Source organism: Lissotriton vulgaris, chromosome 2_1 (assembly GCF_964263255.1).
Source record: "Lissotriton vulgaris chromosome 2_1, aLisVul1.2, whole genome shotgun sequence".
NCBI lineage: Eukaryota > Metazoa > Chordata > Amphibia > Caudata > Salamandridae > Lissotriton > Lissotriton vulgaris.
The window spans coordinates 1449291052-1449315125 of record NC_141687.1 but is presented as its reverse complement, the minus strand read 5'-3'; the positions used below and the strand labels follow the sequence as shown (position 1 = coordinate 1449315125).

The window sequence follows — 24074 nt, the reverse complement described above, 5'->3', positions numbered from 1 at the left end:
CTAGTGAGTCTCACATTGTTACATTTAGGAAGAATGTTGAAGAGTAGTATGTTGAAAATCTGAAGCCATTGTTCTACAAACTCTCAATCAGCCTTGGATGGAAAAAAAAATCCTGAAGAATGTACAAACTGAAAACCAATTTTTGTCTGTATAGCATCAACAGCAACGCTTGAGTCAGCTTTGTGTGAAGCCGCCATTTTGATTCAATCAATAACGTCCCCCTGCACACATTCAGGGACCTGGTCGTGTCTTCAGGTCAAACGGATTGTGGGACAAGATGCAGAATGGAAAAGGGAAAAAGTTCCGCCGGACCCCGGGAGCCGGCCGCCTATGTCATGGGCGATCTTTGGCCACACCAGGACAATAGTGAAGCTGCAGCAGGTGCAAATAAGCTTCAGACAGTGTTACAAACACTGCTCAGAACTCTCAACGATGGCACTCAACATCCAGGACTTGCCATCCGGATCTTGGCGCCTTGTGCTGGTTCCGACCTATTCACACATCGGTCCACTACTGACATCACCTCATAAGCCAACGGGGCACCCCACGCCGACTTTCGGCGCAGCATTGTAGGATGGCCACACCAGTGCGGCAACTTGCTGGACACAACCTCGGTGCCATCCGGATCTCGGCGCGTTCGAGTCACAGTACCGCAAGAGTGACCGGAACTCAGCTGGACACGCCGTCTTTCGGCGCAGCATTGTAGGATGGCCACACCAGGGCGGCAACTTGCTGGACACCACCTCGGTGCCATCCAGATCTCGGCACGCTGTGATGCCTTCGGCCTACTGTAGCCGCAAGTGCGGACGCAACTCAGTTGGACGGCGAGTGAAAAGATAAGGGGCGCCGCACTGCAGCCGAGGAGCCTCCATCTTGGGGGAGACGCACAGCCCCCACTGACTGATGCGACCTTACAGGCCAACGGGGTGCCCCACGCCGACTTTCGGCGCAGCATTGTAGGATAGCCACACCAGTGCAGCAACTTGCTGGACAACAACTCGGTGCCATCCGGATCTCGGCGCGTTGTGCTGCCTTCGGCCTATTCGCACATCGGTCCGCTACTGACGCCGCCTCACGTGCCAACGGATTTTCTACACTTTTTGTAGCCCTATGCCGCATAACAGGTCATGTGACTTGTTTATAAAACTTTTCATTGGTTCATTTTACTTTTGGTTTCCTAATGATGGAAGGCTTGGTCATATGACCTAAAAATAACACTTTTCATTGGTTTAGAACATTTTTTTTTCCCAAACGATGAAAGCCCCACCTTGTTTTTGGATGTTTCAGACTGAAGCTGGCGTCAGCATGAGAGCACCACCATCTCGTGGCTCCGTCGTGGTCATTCCGCGAGCAACCATGGCAGCCGCTCCCAACCGGAAGCCTGCAAGAGTCGAGGGCCCCCAAGACTTTTGTAGAATCTTCACGGCTGAGGGGACGCTTTCGAGGATGGAGCCCAAGCCCTAGCAGGCAAGCGTCCGAGTTCCAAGGTGTCCCAGGGCCATTTTAGTGGACCAGGCCCAAATCCGAAGAGCCGTCCGCCATTTTAAGAATCCAATGGCAGCCGCCTATCGCTGCACCGCAAGAGTGGGCGCAACTCAACTACATGGTGAGCGAGACGCTGTAGCCGCAAGAGCGGGCGATAAACAGCTGAATGGCGGAAGAGGAACAGTGTAGCAAAAGCGGGCAGAATGGCAACTGAAACGGTAAAGGGGCACCCCAGTACAGCAGACGAGCCTCTACCTGGGGACGCCCGTTCACGCCGCCTCCCCCACGCCCCCCCCGGGGCGCCCCACGCCGTTTTTCGGAGCAGCATTGTAGGATACCAAAACAAGTGCGGCAAGTTACTGGACATCACCTGGGTGCCATCCACATCTCAGCGCGTTCTGTTGCCTTGGGACTATTCGCACAACAGACCGCTACTGACGAGGCCTCCCCCCGCACCACCCGGGATGCCCCACGCTGTTTTTCTGAGCTGCATTGTAGGAAACCAAAAACCAGTGCGCCACCCAGGTAACATCACCTGGGTGCCGTCCAGAACTCAGCACGTTGTGCTGCCTTGGGACTATTCGCACAAAAGACAGCTACTGACCATTGTTGCTTCTTTTTGCCAAAAAATGTTTAAATGTATTTACAGTTTTTGTTGCGTTCGATATATTTATAAAGTTAATAAAGTTTTATAATCCTACTTTGTTGGAGTACTATATATTTTTAAAAAATCGGGTGAATGGGGCCTTGAATCGGGTTATTGTCATGTGTGGGCTTTGGAAGTGTGCTGCTACAGGATCGGACATTTCAAACTCAAATGCACGTTCTTTTTCTTACCTTTCCGAAGCATGGAGCGCAATAGCAGGCAGAGAAAGGGTGATGCAAGTGTTGAACACTGCCTGGCCTGGCAAGTTGCTGGCAGTGCCCCCCCCCCCGCCCGCTCCTGAAAGAGGGCACACACACACCGCCGCCCGAGTACTTCACATATCTTTAAAAGACCATGCGCTTGTTAATGAGGCTTAAATGGTTTATCACCCCTTCTAGAGCCCCTGCATCGGCCCTCTGACGTTTCCTGGAAGAATTAGCACGTAACACAATACCAAGCCCTGTCAGCTGAAACCCCCGAGGAATCGGGTTTTTGCTTGCAGGAATCGGGAGGCGGGAGACTAGCACTGAAATCGGTAGTCTCACGCCTGAATCGGGAGGGTTGGCATGTCTGGATTCTCTGCAGCTGGGGCCATAAACTACATCCGCAGGGCTAGGTGATAGCCTGGGACCGGCCTGGACAATCGGACACAGAGGAAGAGGAGTGTCAGAGGGTGCGGTAGTGAATAGGGTGAAAGGGAGGTGTCGGACGGGCACAGGGTGTGATTCTCAGGGAAGAGCAGCGCAGATGGGGGGAAGTTTATGGCCCATGCATGAGAGAGAGAGCGGGGGTGACCAGTGCGTGGGGGAGATGCTTGCGAGGGTGGGGAGCCGTGCTGAGGATCGGCGGCGTGCAGAGTGGGTCTGGTCAAGGCATCTAAAATGGCTGCCGTGCACGACAAAATTGTGGCATTGGAAAAAAGGCAAGATGGCGCAGACAATGTTTATCAATAAGGATTCATTTATAACAAAATATTTTATCGCAGTGACAAATTGGCGGTCAACACTTCCTGATTTCCATCGAATCGAACGTTAACAGACGTCACGCAGCAAAAAAAAAAAAAAACACGCACTGCCGCTGGAAGACATGTATCAACATATATGAGCCTCCTCAGCCACCCTCAGAAAACATAAGGGATCAGGATACGTCTCCCGCACCCCCTTATACCTAGTAATTTAATTAAAACGAAACACAAAATGGCGAATTCCCGTTTCGCTACCAGTTTGCGGCCCAGTTCGCGGCCCGAGAAGCGCTTCTACCGTGAAAAATCATTTTTTTTTTATTTTCCCCACGGGACCCTTTAATAACCCCGACATCATTCCTAGGGGGTCAAGAGGGGTCTACCTTGCCCCCTTTCATTAAATTCCCCCTTCTTTTTTCACCTCTTCTTCTCTCTCGATCCTACCGAGAGATAAGATGGCGGCCGTTCCGGACTGTTTAGAATGTTGACAGACACCGGAGAGCCAATCAGCTTCGCATCGCAAAGTTCCGTTTCGCGAAAAGTAAGCGGACAGGAGCGCAGCCCGGAGCGCTGTTACAGATATATATCTTGTTTTGAACGTTAATTTCTCAAAATCCACTGGAGCACATATATTGAGACCTAGCAAAGGCACATCGGGCTAACAGTCCCTACAATTTTGCCAAGTTTCGTGCAAATCTATTCAGCCGTTCGAGCTAAAAGTGAGGCCAACCGCCCTATGGAAATTAACATGGGGAAAACGCGTTTTGGGACCCCCCTTTTTTCTCGGCCCCCCCTTGACGAAACCCCCCCAAATTTTCAAGGGCTGCTCAGAAACAAAATGTGCCATTTTCCTGAAAATTTCAGCCGATTCCGTCCACAAACGCCAAAGTTATTAGACATAGAATTTTCAAAAATCCCATAGGGAAAAAATCCTAACTATATATACCTACTGGCTATCGCCAGTAGGTAATATATATATATATATATATATACTTGGGATGTTACTGGTCAGTGCAGTGATGGGGCAGCGCACCACAGCTCACAGCTCACTAGAGAAACACAGCCATACACTACAGGGGCCAGCAGACAGAGTGCCTGTACATGCCCACTGAGGTGGCCTCGTTGAACATTACCAGGTGCTTGAAAAGTGGTGTGAGTGCCTAAAGACTGTGTTTGCCCATGATTAAGTGCTTGTCTGCACGAAATGCGTTGGGCGCAAGATGCAAGGTGAATTGTTCATTGTTCCATGCTGCAGCTTTCCCTAATAAATGCGGTGATACTTACCTCCTGTGTGTGACTTCCTTAAGGGGATAAACTCTTTCTGTTGGATATATATATATACAAATTTACAATGCTCTAGCATGCACCTACATGACTCACACATACAACACATTAGAGGTCAGTTCTGATCCTAGTGCACAAAAACCAGATCCTTTGCCGGAAAAAGAGAGAAAACAAGAAAATAGTAAAAATTGAGTGAGTTGAGTACAGTCACCCCAACTTATAGAATTGTGACCTGTTGTGCCAGCAGGTGTTTTTTCTCAAGTTAGGGTATGGAGCGCCTAGTCTATGGCTCTAATACAAGACTGGTGAGCGGTGTGTGCGGATGAACTGCAAGCGTGGACAGTCTGCAGTTGTGTAGGTATTTTATTTCTGGTCTTGTTAGATTGCAGATGTTTCAAGATGGTAGACTTGGTTTGCAGTGCTATGTAAGCATGGCAGTAAAGTGGTTTTTGAACCGTACTTTAGTGTGTACTGTAGAAGGGTTTGAACGTCAGTAGTGTGTGGTTCCTCCATTCTAGGCTACAAATACAAATTCAGAGTCACTAAAAGAGAGGTGTAAGATAGAACTAAAAGTCAAACACAGAGAGACTGAAAGCGAAGTACAGATGGGGTTGAAGACAATAGACAGAAGGATGCAGATCATGAAAGAGACAGGATAGAAATACCAAGACAAGCCTAGATGGAATGAAAGAGATAGGCACAGAGACAAGAGGGATCCGACGAGCGGTAAACTAAAAGTCAAACACAGATAGACTGAAAGCGAAGTACAGATGGGGTTGAAGACAATAGACATAAGGATGCAGATCCTGCAAGAGACAGGATAGAAATACCAAGACAAGCCTAGATGGAATGAAAGAGATAAGCACAGAGACAAGTGGGATCCGACGAGCGGGAAACACCCTACCAAAAATGAGATTTCATTCTCCCTCGTTTTGCTCATTTTATTCCTCTCTCTGAATCTTATTATAGCCCTGACAGAAACTTATTTTTTATACTCTTCATTTATTTCGACAGTAGAATGCCCTTTCACTCCTCGGGTAAATGTTTACTCTGTGGAAGATGTTTACATCAAAATGTAAAAAATGCTGTCCCCTTTTTCAAATAAATAATAATAAATACTTCATAGATCTACATAGAGATTTGAAACAAGTAAAGCTTAAAAGTAAATTACTCATTGATAAAATGGCATTTATACAGTTTGTAGAAACAAATGATGGATACAATTGCATACATTATCTTCTATATTTCCTGCATCTGACTTCTTCCATGCCGTTGACCTTTTTGGGTGCCTTGATGTGCGGTTATCTAACACTAATCAAAATAGTTTATTTTAATTATACACTTTGCTAAAATGTATCATATGAATGTAGGCCATGTCTAAATAAATTGTATTTCAAAACATAGCTTACCCATAATTATTTTTATTTCTAGGATAATGTAATTTTAGGCACAGATTACCCTTTCCCACTGGGAGAGCAAGAACCCGGAAAATTGATTGATTCAATGGACGAATTTGACAAAAGACTGAAGGTATGTATGCTTTCACAACTCAAAAAAAGATATGGATTTGTCTTATTGTCGTTCTGCAGCAGAACATTACAAGGATTGTTTAGACATTTCGAAAATGGAAAGAATCTAGAGTAACAAGCTTCAGTGAAACAGGCATTTTTTAATTTCTTGCTAGCTTTTCATCTATAGTCAAGCGAAGTTTGCTTGCCACAAAGAGGTGCAAAACTGGAGCAAGTATTGTTTAAAAACAGATCTGGAATCCTTATAGAAATTCCATAGAAAATACATGAAGACAATCTTCATGGCAAAAAAACAATTTGCTGATATGATGATCATCACGATAAGGAGTCCTCCAGCCTTACTCTTAAGAATGATAGATGACAAGATCCAGTCAGAAAGTATTGGTGTTAGTAGTTCCATCTTGAGGAAAAATTACCTCATTCAAGAGAAGATAGGATTGTACAAGGAACCCAGAAGGCAGCTTTGATATCCAGTCACCTTTTGATGAGAAACAACATCATACAAATGTTGTCCTCTCACACAATTCAACCTTTGACTTACATATATTGAATTGCAATCCTGAAGGCCTTTTGAAAATTCAGTAGATTTACATGTGTCAATTTAGGGTCTACCAACTTTTCAGGAGATGCATCGATCATTTTGTGTTAACCTCTGGACCGCTGTGTTTGTAAGATCATTAATACATAGGTTACATAGGTAAAATTGCCAATGTACACTGTGAAAAAATACTGATAGCACAGCTTCATGTCTCTTTCTCAGGTACATTTGGCACAGATATGAAAATGATACAAGCAAGTAAATATTTATTGTTTGATTCATTAAAATCTTACAAAAATTAATAGAACCATAAAATGTGTGCATGCAACCTTAGCGATGACTACATATGCATGATTAAAAATAAACCTACCTGCTAACTTCATAACTTGGTTAAAAGTACTATTAAAAACAAAATAATAATGTAAAAAGGGCAGTTATAGGGGATATGGCAGAAGGCTATACACATTTCTTTAGAAAGCTCAGCTTAGCCCAGTGCACATAATAAAAACTTTTAAGCATGCTGATATGGAATTACTTCATGAGGTTGATTAAAAGGTGAATCAGCAGAGTCTTGAAGACGGATGTTGAAAACACAAGATCAACTATGAAAAATATAGTGAAAAGTGCAAGTGGTGTGCTGTGCAAATATCTTAAGGGATCATTGTTTGACCCACAGAACTTACATAACAGAACAGAATAAAATAAAAGGGTCCGGTTGCATAAGCTCATATAAGGCGCAGCTCACAGTATATTTTTCTCCTCAAGAACCAGGCAATTGTCTGGAATCTGATGATTTTTTTTAAAATATGTCTACTGTGACAACTATTGCAAAAAGTACAAATACAATGCTTTTGAAGGATATTAGAGGATTCTTGTTTGATCCCCAAAGAGCGAAGAAAGTAGATCGGAATGAAATGACAGATGTCCCTGTCAATCTGTTTGCAAGAATCTGATTACTATATAGAAGAGAATTTGTTGAATCCTAAACACGATAACGTGCTATTTGTCAACAGTAACAAGAAACAATTCGAGATGAATGTTAATGCTACAAACATCTCTGAAGTGATGAAGCAGAAATGATAAGTACATTATCTAAGAATTAATGGTAGTTTGGGCAAGCAGAGCACAGTTACTTACTGATCAATTACAATCCACTTTACTTTGTGGAAAGTGCAACAATGAAGTGTTTTTTTGATGAGAGCCTTAACTTAATATAGCATTGAAGATCATACCTGTGGGCCTCAATCTATCACCTTTCCCACCTGTGATTATTCAGTGTTTTGTGCCATTTTATGTTGACTTGAGCTCAATAACCATTGGTCATGGTCTTCGTCCTATTTCTTTTCAAATCTGTTATGCTTGCATTAACCAGTAGTCCACTTAAACTAAATAGATGTATACTTTGTAAATAAGGGAAGATTCCAGTGGGAAATGTGTTGTTTGACTTTGATGTCTTTTCAGCACATATTTAGACTAGATTACTATTTTAATGCAACAGACACTTTTATGGTGTGACATGGTTTTTGCTGTAGATTTATCGAAGTCCATCTAGAAATCAAGGTACGTCAATACAAAAGTAGAGTCCACTGTTTACACAGCAGTGTGTATTAATTTGTGACCTTTTAGCACATGAGCCAAATAGCATATCTATACTACTATTATAAAGAGAGAACAGACACCTTTTGGCAAGGTAAACTCGGGAACCACAGCGACAATCCACACACCCAATACATTGTTGTAATCCTCAGGGTGTGTAGATGGACATAGGCTGCATAAAAAAATTTTAAAACGTAAATTAAATAATTAAGGTTTATAAACAAAGTAGTCCCCTAAAACAAGCACCGGCCGTGACGTAGCGCTAACCGCGACCTACACCTGCGTGATGACGACCGTCAGGGAGGAGCGGTGACGAGAGGCGACGTGTGGCGTGGAGTGACGTGCGGCAAGGAGTGGCGCGGCGCCTCAGGTAAGGCGAGGCGGGAGGCGGGAGCCGGTCCGGGCAATGTCGGTGCGGGCGGGGGCCGGGAGTGGGGGCTAAGTCCAGCTGAGGTAAGGCAGAGGCGGGAGGCGGGTGGCGGGCGGGGGGCCCGGCCGGGACTAAGCAAATGCTGAAAATACAGCCCCCAGCCCCCTTCTGCCCCTGGGCAACGCCGGGGCGGGCTGCTAGTATTTAATAAAAGTAGTCAAGTTTTTGTTCAGAGGTACACAAAACATTTCTTTTTTAAGTAAGTAATTCATCAATTGATCTAACAGTAATCCTGACCTTTGCTTGCTACATATTGTGTAAAATGTTGCAGTCAAGCAGTCCATTTCAGAAGCCTTCTCCAACATATAATACAGACAAAAATTAAGCATAATTTTGCACAGTCATAAAATTGCAGCTCTAGATTAGAAGACGCTTGTGTTTGGGGGTTATTGCTCCTATCATTTGTTGAAACAAGATTTGCATACAAAGCTATCATGTATCATGACTATATACGCCTGACGAGGTGCTGAAGCACATAAACTATGGGTAGTTTACAACTCCCTGACAATGCTAAGCAAGAAAGTGTGTGTGTATCACATATGGTCTAGTTGGGTAATGGTTTGATTTAGCTTGTGAGCGCCAGAGTTGTGTTCTTATTATGTTTTGTTGCCACGCCTAAGCATGAAATTGAACAGCAAAAAGTAGTGGGATAGAGGGCACTTCAGCGTTATAATATGGCATATGAAAGGAAGATAGAAGTATGTGAGACCAGTTCCACTTATGTGGACAGTGGTCTGTTGTTGTGTATATATGGCATAGACTGCTCGAAGAAGTGTGTTGTTGCATCTGCTGACAGGTGTTGGAGCATTGTGTGAAGACAGGCACGGTCGCACATGCAGATTTCTGCCATGAGACATGTATTTATAAAGCACATGTTCATCCAAAAGGGTATCTTAGCGCTGAATAAGAGATGTTTATTGTTACCCACTTTAATGGTACTCGTTTAATCAACCTAAGAAGGATGAAAGGCTGGGGGAACCCACTGGGATTTGAACCTAAGACCATGAGGCAAACACAGGCCCCTACAGGAAACACAGTAGTCCACTAAGCCACCAGACCCAGTAATCTATGGTCCATAAATACAGTTTAAAGTACATTGAATCTTGGCCTAGGAAAGTATTGGGAAATTAAGGATGCTACCCTTAACAGATTCAATCTAGCATCTTGTACAGTATGGGCTCTTGGTTCCAAACAGGAGCAGCAGGTGTGTAACACAGAGGAACCAGCAATATACAAACAGACATAGTATATGCTATGAGACCAGCAATTTGGCATGCCTTAGTTGGCCTAGGTGGGGGAGAAAGTAATCCATAAAATGGGCATTATAAAACCAACCACAGTATGTATTGTGAAGGTTACACTTAGTAGTGAGAGAGGAGCAACTATTATACAATAGATCTTGTATATGTCTGAGGGGGAAACAGCTTTTAGCACAACGTCGGAATCACGCTGTGCCCTTACAGTGCCGGCAATTAAACAAGCGGGTCAATTGCATGCATTCATTTAGCACGCAAGTCATTACAACAACTTGCTTTAGGGGGCCGCAATGGTGCGCAGACTGGAGTTGGATTAGTAAATTATACCAATCCAAAGTCCAGCGCTCTCCTTGGGCAAGTCCTTGTAACGACTTGCGTGCAAAAGAAATGCGCCGTTACAATGCGTTCGCACTAACGACGGCATTAAAAAGGCATGCATTCTAAATGCATGTACAATTTTCACATACAATCATGAGGGACTACCCAGAATTGCCATTATACAGTTATCCACAGTAGATGCTCTATAGGATTTACCAGGTGTGACATGAAATAGACATTAGGTAACATGCCATAGTATATGCTCTGAAGAGTGCACCAAGTAGAGATAGACAAGAAACCCATGGGAATGGGCATATTTAATGAGCTATTTGTTGGGCTCTAACGCGTCCACCCATGTGTGGCAAGGTGCAAACCATGAATATAGACACTATGCTTTGAGCCATGCTATGCCTCCTGAAGCATGTACCCAGGAGTGGTAAGGAGCAGCCCACAGGAATGGAAATTATACTGCCAGCTATACTTCTACTCTAAGAATTTTGCATATGACCATGCATAGAGAAACCCACAGGAATGGACAATACTTATATATTCACCCATGCTATATGAACTGTGAGGTCCTCCAGGAATGGGCATAGCCAGCTAATCAGTGGGGGTGGTGTTAAGGAAGCCAAACAGCAAGTGTACAATCGTTGATTTAGTGCTAGAAATACAAGAATTTGGTCCAGTGCTCACGCTGCCATAGGACTCAAGCTACGCCTACTGTTCAGACCTTAATAGGTCAAAACCGTTCTAGGGTATCGTGTGTTGTCATCTGGAGGGGACCTGGCCTTGCAGTTCAGACAGGGATGTTGCTATTGGAGCAGGACCAGGACTGATTTGCATAGGATACGTCTCTGTCTATAATGGTACGGTGGACAGAAAAACGCCCCTTAATGCAGCAGAGCAATGGCTAGTGGCTGAGATTAATTGAGTAATTCCTTCCATTATTTTATGTTATTTTACAGTGAACCTGGCGTGAAGTGGTCACTGCTACAGAAGCCTGGAGGTAATGGGTGCCACAGCTTCTCAGAGGCTGTCGTCAATTTGAGACGCTGGTTCTGGTGCTCAGCACCTCATTGTCAACACAGGCACTTATGACAGGCTGTCGCAAGGTGGCACTGTTTAGAGATGATCACAACAACAGTTATTTATTAATTTAATATTCATTAAAATGACCAGTACCAGCTGCCCAAGACATTGTTATGTCTTTGGGGTCTTGAAATAGTCTAAATTGTCGCACTTGTAGTAGGATGATGCTTAGTAGTGTGTTAGTACTGTCATTGGCAGCTCTGGCAGGAGCAGTGAGGGGTGCAACCTGCAGCGGCCTCCTCTTGAGAGCCTTGACACATGTTGTTTACAGTGGAATGAGGTTCTGCGGGCACCTGGAGGAGAGGCATTTTGAAGCAGGCTCGAGGAGAGGTTGTTGCCTCAGCAGTGCTCAATGCTAGTCTAACATGCTGGCACAGGAGTCCTGATTCCGAGAAATACTGAAGTGTTTTCGGATACTGCCGGACGCGCCATACAACAACACCCACGCTTCCCATGTCCAAGTGTGAGTAGCACAATCGGTTCAGGCTCTTCTTTGCATTCTCTACCTGTAGTGTTTTTTATTTCATTATGAATTTAGAACTCTAGGTACACCACTGCAAAGAAATCTCCTGGTGTGTTTGAGACCCTCATACATGGAACTGGCAAACTTGAGTGCTCTAGAGCAGTCACCTACAGGGCGGGACTTTATTTTCCCCCCTGTGCCGGAAGAGTGGGGCCCTTTTTTGACACATGAGTGCCGCTTTTGGTAATGGGGGCTGGTTTTGCAGCAGTGTTCCAATATCAGCCCCTTGTAACAAAGCGGCAGCGGTGCTTGATGGTGGCACTCCCATTCCCCTGGGGCTGGTTGAGCAGACTTGCCAGGTCTGGTTTCTGTTCCCTGTCCAACAGTGGTCACCTAGTTTCATGTCACGCTCACAGGTGCTTTTTCACTGCTGCAGGCAAGATTGCTGGTTCTGCTTCAAGCAATGTCAATGCTTGGGTCTTCTAGAATACATGACTAAGGGCTATGCTTTGTACTGCTATTACTGATTATTTGCTTCTGCTCAATAAATAAAATTGCAATGAATTGTCACTTGAGATGTCACTCAGAGGACTTGAAAATGTCACAGACATGAGTAATGCAAACGTGGAAATATCATACATAACCCGAGTGAAAACTTTGCATCCCTGTGATAGACCAGAGACTTATCTGGAAGAATCCTGTAGGGCAGAGGCTGGCGTCACCGCATCGCCTGGACACACTCACGCTGCTCTGAAAAAGAGAAAGGGGCAGAGGACAGTTAAGTGCCAGACTAGAAAATATAAGGTAGAGAACAGGATGTTTGCAGCGCAGAATTTAAAAAAGAATCTCAGTTGCCCCATAGGAAGTGACATTCCTGAAACTATCCAAACCCTCGGGTAGAGGATGCCGGGAACCTGGGACATTATACTATGGCCCTGTTGGCCTGTTGCGGTTGTATGCCTTCTAAGTGTTCTCTACTTTCCTACTTTTCCTGCTCTTCCTACTTCTCATCTGACCTTTCCCTGTTCCTGGCCCCTATTCCCTTTGTGTAGTGTGGTGGTCTGGTGGCCATCGCAGGTATCGGCGCAACAGAGGTGGAAGGGGGAGGACACTGCCCTACGCGCCGCGGGTGGAGGGTACTGGGCGATGAGGCGGCTTCAAGCCCCTTAGTGTCATGGCGGTGAATATTCTTACACCCCTAAAGATCCTGTCGCTCAATGTCAAGGGGCTTAACTCCCCCAACAAGCGGAATCAGATATGGCGCTATCTTCTCCATCATTCCCCTGACATCATCTTTTTTCAGGAGACACACCTTCTGCGGGGGGACACTAGCCGCATCCTAGATACCCCCCACAATTCTGGGCATCGGCCGACACTAAAACGGCAGGGGTGGCAATCTTGTGTAGAGCTGGCTTTAGTCGGGGACCTGCAAAACCCTACAAGAGTGGTGATGGGCGCTTCCTTCGGGCTGCGGTTCAGTTGGGAGGGGTACAGTTCACCCTGGGTAAAGTATATGCACCCAACCAGTCGCAAGATAAATATCTCCAGTCGCTCCTGCGAGAACAGTTTAAGACCGGCGAACCGCATACAATATTGGGAGGGGACTTCAATCTAGTATGGGACCCAGAATTAGACCGGGGGGGGGACTGCGTTTAGCGGCGCGGGGGCGATGTCCTCTGCGCTTAGGGCGCAGATTACGGATCAATGGCTTGTCGATGCGTGGCGCTACCATAATCCAGGAGTCCGAGACTATACTTTTTATTCGCACTCTCACAGAACCTACTCGCGTATCGACCACTTCTTCACCTCTCTCGACCTGACCCGAGACACGCTGAAGGTTGCCATCTCAAACATCTCGCTATCGGACCATGCGCATGTGGAACTACTGATACAGGACCCACTAGCTCACACCCCTCGGGAGCGGCGATGGACCCTCCCTCCGAGCGTCCTCCGGGACCCGGAGGATGTTAACAGCATCCGGGAGGCCATAGACTCGTACTTTGCCATTAATGACAACTCGGAAACGCCCTTCCCGGTAGTATGGGCTGCCTTTAAGGCCACCATACGGGGCCACATTACCTCCCTGGCAATAGCGAGGAGACGGGCGGCCTATAAATTAGAGACTGACCTAGCGGGCGAGATCAAACAGGCGGAGGCGCAGGACAGGGACCGACCCTCTCTGGCGTCCAGGAGAACGCTTGCTAACCTTAGGGGACAACTCCGAATCCTGCGCACCAACAAGGCGGAACACTCTCTACTAGCACTTAAACAAAAATACTACGAGGGAGGGGACAAGGTGGGGCGTCTGCTGGCAGGAAGACTGAGGGCTCGAGCAGCTAGAGCCCATATCGCTAATGTACAATGTCAGGATGGCTCTAGCGCCGTCACTGAAAGAGCCAAACAGGATGCCTTTGTTGCCTACTATACCTCCCTATATGCGGGGGAAACTACATCAGTGGAGGCACGGGCAGCCGTCCTCGCTGACTACGAAGGGACTCTGTTACCGTCGGTTTGCGCAGATGAGCTGGAAGAGCCCATATTGGACGAAGAGGTCTCTGCGGCTATTAAAGATCTTCCCACCGGGAAAACCCCGGGACCGGATGGCTTGCCGCTGACCTTTTACCGAACCTTTCAGACTCAACTTCGCCCCTACCTGCTGAGGTGTTCCACTCTTTTTCAGACACCTCTGGCCCGTCCCCCGATATGGGTATGGCGGCGATCGCTTTGATACCAAAGCCAGGAAAGGACCCTACACTATGTGCCTCCTACCGCCCTATCGCCCTCCTAAACACCGACCTAAAGATATATACCAAGATACTGGCTAAACGACTCGACCCATACATGCCAGGGCTGGTGAACCCGGACCAGGTGGGGTTCATCCGGGACCGGCAGGGGGCTGATAATGTGCGCAGGCTGGCGCATTTGGTAGGGAAAGTGCAGCACTGGGACATCCCGGCTTGTCTTCTCTCGCTCGACGCGGAGAAGGCCTTTGACCGAGTGGACTGGGCCTTCCTGAAAGAGGTTCTCCAGAAGATCGGTCTAGGCCCCAAAATGATCGCGAGAATCATGGCCCCATACCTAGGGCCACAAGCCAGAATCAGGGTCAACAGTCAACTAACGCCGCCGCTCACAATACACAGAGGCACGAGTGCCCACTCTCGCCGCTCTTGTTCGCCCTTGCGGTGGAACCGCTGGCGGCAATGATAAGACGCGATTCCAGAATACACAGAATACCCCATGGGGGGAGAGACAACAAGGTGGCGCTATTCGCAGACGACCTGATCCTCACTCTCACGTACCCTCGCAAATCCCTCCCAGCGGTCCATGAGGTGCTCTGCCTATATGAACAGGCGTCAGGCCTTAAAATAAATCATACTAAATCTTGGGCGCTCAACCTCACTATACCTGAAGAGGAGATCCCATCCCTGAAGAAGGCTGTGCCCTACCAGTGGGCGGAGAACCACATCAAGTACTTGGGCCTTGACTTGACACCCCATTTAGACTCCTGGTCCTCTGTAAATTGGACGGAGTGCCGCAAAACGGTGCTGGAAGACCTTCGGAAGTGGAAGCCTCTGATGATCTCATGGCTGGGGCGCCTTAACGCGGTTAAAATGTCGATCCTCCCCAGAATTCTTTATGTCTTCCAATGTTTGCCCACCCCGATCCCGCTTCACTGCATTCGGAGCCTTCAGCTTGAGATCACGTCCTTCATCTGGGGTGGAAAGCGCCCCCGGTTCTCGCAGAAGGTTCTTATGGAACCAAGAGATCGAGGCGGCCTGGCATACCCCAACTTGGTACACTACTATTGGGCAGCACACCTCCGTTTCGTGGTGGAATGGGGCGCACGTGAAAGCGACAAACACTGGTTCCACATGGATCGAGCGGTCACAGGACGCACCATATGGGACTTGCCTTGGCTTCCGCGGACGGCACGCTCCAGAAGTGCGTACATGGCAGTCCCCACAAAAACGGTCCTGGATATTTGGGACAGGGTAGCTGTGTCTAAAGGTCTCACTACGTTCCCATCCCCACACACCCCGATAGCGGGAAACCCAGAATTCCCCCCGGCCTACCGGACTCGGGCGTTTGAAAAATGGACGCACGGGGACTGCAGAGTTATTGGGGACGTTTTCCTTGGGAACTCGCCTAAAACTTGGGAGGACTGCAGGGAGGAATTCAGGATACCACCGACGGCTGGCCTACAGTATGCCCAGCTACGTCACTGGACTATGGGTGAAGACATGTACCAAGCGGCCACTAGGGCCTACACGCCCTTCGAGAAGCTAGCACGTTCCTTGGGGGGCTGAAGAGGCTAATCTCACAAATATACCACATACTGCAGCACCCTACCTCGACACCTGCGCACCCCTATCAGAGACAATGGCAATTAGCGGCAGGCACAGACATCTAACCCTCCCAATGGCACAGACTGTGGCGTGATATCCCCAAAATCTACCGCAGTATCCCACAGAGGGAAAACGCCTACAAGTTACTCACCCAATGGTACTATACCCCGCTGCGACTTAGCAAGATGTTCCCCAACGCCTCGCCAATCTGCTGGAGGTGTGGCTCTGTGACTGGTGACTTTGTGCATATATGGTGGACGTGCCCGACCCTAGCTGCTTTTTGAAGGAGGTACTCAGCCACATCAAAGGGGTGCTGGGTTTCCTCCTGCCTGAAGAAGTGAGCACGATTTTGCTTGGCATTCGGCCTACTGCACTTAGGGCACTCACTCGCAGCGACTGGGTCCTTACGCTCCAAATGCTGGGCACAGCTAAACAACTCATCGCCCTATACTGGAAGCGGGCTGAGGCGCCACCAATTGCTTCCTGGTTTGTGCGTCTCTGGCAGGTCCTGGCAATGGAAATTCTCACGGCAAGGCTACAGGCGAGGGACACACGCTTCAAAGCGGTCTGGGAGCCCCTAGTGCGATATCTCTGCTCTATAAGCTATTCGCGACATATGCCCCCTAGACTCCGCGCTCTACACCTCTTTGAAGACGCCATCACCCCTGCGGACTCAGCCAGGCTATGCCCTTGACTACCATCCCCATTACAGGCGCTGCTGCTGCTACACATGTCCCCCCATACCCTACTCCCTGAGACGCCGCACATAACCACCGCCCTCTCTCCTTTTCTCTGCCTACTCTCAGGCTGTCTGACCTCACATACTTCCTTCTTTCCTACTTGCCAATCTGGCCTTCGTCTCTCTATGAGACAGTTACGCCCTGTTGGGCTTTCTTTTTTTGTGACAATTAAGCCAGTTACCAGCCATATGCCTCCCTTACGAAGCAGAAATGCACTTGCATGCGACAAGCACCTGCGAACCTCACTCCTAAGCCACGCGGCCGGCCCTCCCTAGAGGGTTGTAGGCAAGGCGCTGTGTTAAAGCTTCTTCCCCGTCCCAGTTGGCGCAGAAACACAAGAGTTATCATATACGCGGCCGGCCTCGGCATGAGGTTGTAGGCTTAACGCTGTGTTCACAATAAAAACAGATTTGAACAAAAAAAAAAGAATCTCAGAGTATAATTTAATAACATAAAGGTCTGCAAGGATCGTTTTATGAGTCGTGCTTGGAAAGTAAGGGCCATTTGTATCAAGCCAAATTGACTTTGCAAACGACGAAATTCGCAAAATTTCGGCATTTGCGAATGCAATTTGGACAAATGGTATGTATGAAGGAAATGTGCTTTAAAAATAAGGAATCGCAAAATGTGCGATTCCTTATTTTGCGATTGCATTTAAGGAATCGCAAATTTAGCGATTCCTTAAATGCAATGTAAGAAGCCAAAAAAGTTAGCAAATTGGCCTTAAGAAATCACAAATTACCACCAACTACTAGTTGGTGGTAAGTTGCGAATTCCTTTCAAAATGCTTATTTTTTCATTTTTCAAAATGCCATGTGACGTACATACATGCCCTTAGGGCATGTATGTGCGCCACAAGTGCACCATTGCAGATTTCAGGGGTGCAACAGGGCGCCTTTGGACACCCCTGCACCCTTGAAAATATTCTCAATTTGCGGTTAGCAAATTGCGAATCGCAAATTTCCCCTTCATTCCTATGGGCCTCCTGGCCCATAGAAATTAATGGGAAATTATTCCTTAATTGTGATTAGCAATTTGCTAATCGCAATTAAGGAATTTTAAGGAATCGCTAAAAAAAAGCAAATTTCTACATACATACCATTTTGCGATTTCTAAATAGCAATTCCTTAAAAATCGCTATTTAGAAATCGCAAAACGGAATGTTGATACATATGGCCCTAAATCTCTTAACACGTTTGACATTCTTTTAAGAGAAGAATTCTGCGTTACATCTATAATAACTCTGTGCCGTACTTAACAGAGGAAACACAATGTAAAACACCATAAGACATACATAGGAAAAAATATTTTTAAGGTCACAAACTTCGAATTGGGGTGTCTGTGACAGTTAAAATGCTTAGTACATCATGCCCCAAGCTCCTTAACATATTTTATACTTCTCTTTTAAACTGGATGGATAAAGGTGGGTAGTGCTCTAACCCTGAAGGCGTCAATTCTAGCATTATCTTTGTTCCTAACCTTTCCCCAGAGCAGAGTCTGCGGTAAATACCACATTTTTGGCAACAAGTGGGTTTCCACAGCTGAGCCCATGGGAAGGCAGCTTTATCGATCCGCCAGAGATACAGGCATGTCAGATGCACTGTCGGGTCCAAGTGGCTCAACCCCACGGAGCCAGGCTTGCGCAGTTGTAAGCTGCACACCTCAGCGTCTGCCTACCGGTGTGGTGTGTTGGGGTGAGTTACCAGATTGGTGACCAACAAACCTTGGCAGCAGTAAGTACAGTTAAAAGGTACTGGACCTTCACTGAATCCAGGAGAGTAAGATAGTGGCCTGAAACTTTGACACAGTTGGGACTACAACTCCCACAATACACTGGACCACCTGGATTTGGGTGACTCCACAGAGCGCCTGATGGCCACTGATTCTTTGGATCTGGCAAGTGCTTTTACCTGCAGTTTGCAGGGGACTAGTGCCACTTGTCATGGGGAGATTGAGAGTGCGTCTGGCTTCCACAAGAGTCCCTCTCTTATGGAGTGCTGAGTTTTAGCCAAGGACGTGGGTGGTTCAGTCAGTTCCAAGTCTTTTGTCTCAGGAACAAAGTATCCCTCTTTTGCTCTGGGCTGTAGGCAAAGTCCTGTTGTTGGCGTCACAGTTCTCCTCTTGGTCCTTCCTTGATACAAGTTGTTCAGATATGAGGTTCTGGTATCAGGGACACAAATCCTAGATTTAGGGGAGTTAAGGGTGTGGGAGCTAGTATCCAGTGCGCAACTAGCCCCTGCAGCTAGCCCACCCGTGAGATGACCACATCCAGCGGTGGAGTTCATATTTTCTACCCAGAAACCTCTATTCTGTCATTCCTAAAAATGTCAGAAATCAAATTGTGGTGTACAGACCAGGCTGCTCACCTTAAAGGTGTGGCCAGCCTTCTAGGGGTGCACATCTCCCTGCATTGCTAATTTCTCACTTGCCCAAGTGCAAATGGTCCATGGGGCCGGAGGAGCGCTGTTTCCTGTGCTGGGAGTCAGCCCTGATGCAAATCAGAGGTCGTACACAAAAGCTCCTCTCCGAAGCCCATGGCTGATGCTAGTAAATGTCAATGTGCTGAAAGATAGTCTTGAATCCCCCTCATGCCTTTTAAATCAACTAACAGACATACCCATCCCCTGTCCATCTCTCTTGCAGGTTCCTGCTTTTGCACTTTGTGAGGGGTTTTCCATCTTTCTCTTTCTCCTTCTTTCCCCTTTGTGTGTTTTTCTCTCCATTGCACTTGGTCAATGTTGGGTGAAGAAAAATATGTGCGGGCCCCCAGAAATGAGTGCCATTGGACCCCACCAGTAACCATGAGCTCAAAGTAAGCACTGAATAAATTGTTAAACAAGGACAAAGGTGAGGATTAGTGAATTTAGTTAATATAGTGGTTGAAGCATTTATCACATAATTATGGTTTTACTGCATTTGCCATATTTTGCTGCAACATCTGCAAACTTAACCAAAAATGTTGCCTCTGTCTGAAATAGTTGAAAAAAGACTGTCAAAATATATGCCACATACTTTGTATTTTTTCAAAACAAAATTGGTATCTTGTCACATGATGCGGTCCTCTATGCTGCATAATCCGTGAAGCCATGACAATGGTAACGCTCTGAAGAGAGGCTTAGGAGCTGCATTCTGATGATTGTTGGAAATGACCACTTTTTGCATGGTGTTCCCCCAGATTTTATCTTTTTTTGGTGAAATTATTTTTTGTTGTCCATAGGACTCTGGCCACTTTACTCCTATCCAGAAGTAAAGTGCTTGTGCGCTCAGATTCAAACATGTTAAAATTGGTATACCGCTTACAGGCACATTTAATATACTTGAAAATCCCAAGTATATGGTACTACATGTACCTACTGCCTATAAATTAGATATTGCAAATGGGCTGCAGCACTCACTGGGCCACCCACTAAAGTAGTACTGTAAAACATATCTCCAGGCCTGCTGGAGCAGTAGGTTGTGCAGTTTTAAACTGCGATTTTCACCTGTCAGCATTAAGGGCAGTGGAAACATCTCCAAACTCGTTTTTCTCAGTGGCAGAGCTAGCTCTCCCCTTGAAAGCACTGGTTTAAATTATTGCACTCAATAATGTTAATTCATTTTGGGACTAGCTAGGAAATATTTCATAGATTAATTTTAAAAGTAAGTTAAAATACAAATAAACAGTAAGATCTGATTTTATATTGCTGTTTTGCAAAAGACACTTTTAGAAAGTTGTGTTTTTCCTGCCAAAAATCAAAAGGCCTTTTTGCCAGTGTCCAAGTGTCATCTGTGTACTGATGGGTCCCCTGTGGTGAGATGTGTATTGCACTCAGATAGTACGCAAAGGGCTCTGGGTGTGGGGGGGGAGTTTTCTTCCATGACAGAATGGCCTGGTGGCTGTGCCCAGCCTCTTTCTAAGCTTCAAAGGATGCCTTCCCTTTCATTGGCAGATGAAGCTCACAACTAGTCTTGCCTCCCTTTTGTCTTTCTAGTCAGTCTGGCTCCAAACCCAGTGAAGGGAGGATGGGAGCTGCCCAGAATTTGTTTAGAGGATGAACAAAACATTCACTCCCACCCAATAGCTGCCACTGGGCATAAAAATTGCATCCCCATATCTCTCCTCAGAATACTCCTGGATATAAGAAGGATCAGAAGAAAGGCTGCCCTGCTGTCTGAAGGACCTGCTTATTTTGACTCCAGGACCCCAGAAGTGACTCCAAGAGCCATTTGGCCGACCTCCTCATTGAGCTACAGAGGCCTTCTCCTGCATTCTAGCTTACCAGTCTCAACTAGATCTGACCTGTTCCCCTATGCTGGGCTCTGTGAGAGTGGAATCTGGCCATCAGGTACTGTGCCTATGGTCTTGGACCCTTTGCTGTGGTCAGAGTGTGCTCCTTGCCTAAATGAAAGTTTCACCAGGATCGACGCCAAGCAGCACCCAACCGTCAGCTCCACCAAGCTCAATGTTAAGCAGCACCCAATTGATGGCTTTCCTGAGTTCAAAGCTCAGCTGCACCTGATTAACACACACAACCTTCATCGACGGCTTCACCGGACCTGATGCTGAGCAGCCTCCGATCAACTCCGAGACCTTTCACAGCAGCTTCCCATTGAGTCCTTCCTCAAATCCAGCCCGCTACCTGACCCCGCTGACGACTTTCAACCTCCCTAAAGGTCTCTTAAGCAGAAGGTAATCTTTTCACCAGGACAAACCTGGTCCCTGTATCCACCCAGTGTTCCATGCTGGTCAGCCTTAACATCTGATTTTGACCCGGTCTAGTGTGACCAGATACCAGCAGTTGACACTTTTCACTTTTTTACGCCATATCTCCTGTTCCCCTTATTGGCTTTTTGTCGTTATGGTTTCAATTTATACATTCAACAACCAAAAGGAGAGTCACCCTTGATGGCCAAAGCAATATACAGCAATTATGAAATCAATCTCTGTCTCACTATAGTTAAAAAAGAATGATTTAATATATTGTTTAAAAAAATACACATTATATGTTATTAACATTAAATATACTAATTAAAAAAGAAGCTGTTGATGCTGTGTTTTGGTGGAAATCGATATAGTTCACACCATCTTCACCAGGACATATTTGAAAACAAAGAAAAAATAAAATATAATATTTCCTCCAAGTAGAAGCCTAGTTCCCAGGTAATTACTTTGAACAATTCAACCACTCACTGAACTTTCCACATTTTTTTCACATCAATTTTATTATCTTTTTTATATATATTTTATGACCCAACCAAAAACATTACACATAAAACATAAGAAATGTAATATTCCAAAAATAATCCTAATCCCTTCCTACCCATCCATTCTAACCCGGTTGCAACACAATACAAATATGGAGGCAATCCGAGGGGAGGTAGTCCTTTGCACACAAAAGTGAGAGCAACTTCCCTTTCCGCTATGTTGTGTGTATTTATACACTACTATATAAAAAAATGTAATCCGTTGGACTCCTCCTCTTCTTCGGGTGGACGCGTTTCAGCCCACTGATTCAGGCCTCATCAGGACATGTGCAACAAAAGAAAGAAAAAGCAGCTACAAAATAATTTTGCACAAATCAATATCTTGTGTACTCTGCACTCCAAATATTAAAAAAAATATTTCTCTCTTACATGCAACCATGCACGTCCTTGAAATCCGTGTTGACATCTCACCTTCAACACCAATAAAAACTTAAGACAGAATGTCGGATAGATAGTATCATCTCAGTGTTCTACATGCTAAGGCATGCTGTGAGAATACATAAAACAAAACACATCCAAGGAACCCTCCTCCTCCGTAATTAGCCATGTCATTCATGCGATTTTAAACTTTCTGTATGGCAACTGTGCTCTTAACCATAGTGCTTATCACAGACTCTGTGTGCCCCTATGTGAAAAATGGAACACCTTCAGGTCGTGAGGGTCTACTTACAGTGGTGCGTCTTTAAACTGATCAGCTCATAAGTACCTGAAAGGGTCAAAATACACACCCCATTCAGGAAACTGTGTAATACATCATGTAGCTGGTCAAAATATGACTACCCTATGAGTGTCTCAAAATACCTTTGCTGGCCACACTGCCCTCTCAAACTATATGGGAAGTAGAGGGGAACATCACTTACAACGCATTTATTACAATGCACTACCATTACATCGCAACCATTACAACGCAAACCATTACAACGCATTGCGCTGGGGGGCGCTCTAGGATAGGGAATATATTTAATTTACTATCCAACACCTTCCCTACTATCCACGGGGACTGGAGTTGGAATAGTAAAGTAAATAATTCACTATCCAGCGCCTAAAAGCACTATGCGTTGTAGTGGTATGCGATGTAAAAATCGCGTTGTAACAGCAGGCGTTGTAATAGCCTGCGTTGTAGTGACACCAATCCGAAGTAGATGACGCTTCGGTACCGCCGCTGCTATGTATTAAAGTCCGGTGTCATAAACCATCCACTTATTCCAGCCCCTCTGTTCATTGAATAAGGGACAACGTTCAAGGCTTCGGTGGGAAAGGGACACATTTAAAACTTGGCCGTGGTGCTCGTAAAACCAGCGGCATGTCAGCCCCACATCGGCCCAGCCTTACCTGGTAATTCGTACGCTGTAGATATTTCTCTCCTGGCAAACTCTAGGGACGTGCAGTCCTCAAGCCGGGCAGCTGCGTCCTCACTGGTGCATACCAACTCCCGACAGGACCTTATCTCCTATGCACATATCATTTCACCTCTTATACGCGCAATTAATGTATACTATTTTGCGTAACCGCATGTGTTTTAGAGGGGGGGTGTATAAAAGTTCTACTCTGCCGTATTAGCTCTAGGGGCTGTCTCCAAAGGAGAGCCTCTTGAAGTAAAGAAACTTTATTGAACTATCTTATATCACCACCAGACAAGGCATGTTTCCTACAGAATAAACAGCCTTTATGATCACTTGTAGTTGTCAGGCAACCTCATTCTACTGGAACTAATGGCAGACATAGTGTGTTGTGAGGAAACTAGGGGTTCATTTCCAATAATTTAACAACCACAGAGGTTACAAAAGATTTGATCTTATCAATCGGACATTCGTCTCTATTAAAGCAGACAGACATGATGAAACAATCACCAAGGTTACAAAAGATTTGATCTTATCAATATCATCAATCCAATGTTTGTATCTATTAAAACAGACAGACATGATGAATACCTCACTTGGAATGATTTCTCCAAAATATTAAAGACATATACACACAGATACAACATTTGTTGCTTCACACTTAGAATGATTTCTCCAAATAATTAAAGCCATATATATATATACACACAGTTACAACATTTGTTATTGCACACCAGCATTAGTACTCCAACTGTTGCATGTCGATTTAGATTCTTTATGCATTTCCCAATTCTTGCCCTTATATAGGT

The 24074-nt window shown here is 45.9% G+C and overlaps 1 protein-coding gene across 1 annotated transcript in view; it reads left to right on the top strand.

The window, feature by feature from the left end:
• Nucleotides 1-24074, top strand: part of ACMSD (aminocarboxymuconate semialdehyde decarboxylase) — a 729028-nt gene that overhangs the window by 666962 nt on the left and 37992 nt on the right. Inside the window, exon 9 of the mRNA XM_086957308.1 lies at nt 5808-5906. Coding sequence (XP_086813434.1) covers nt 5808-5906 — 99 coding nt within the window. The remainder of the gene's footprint in view (nt 1-5807; nt 5907-24074) is intronic.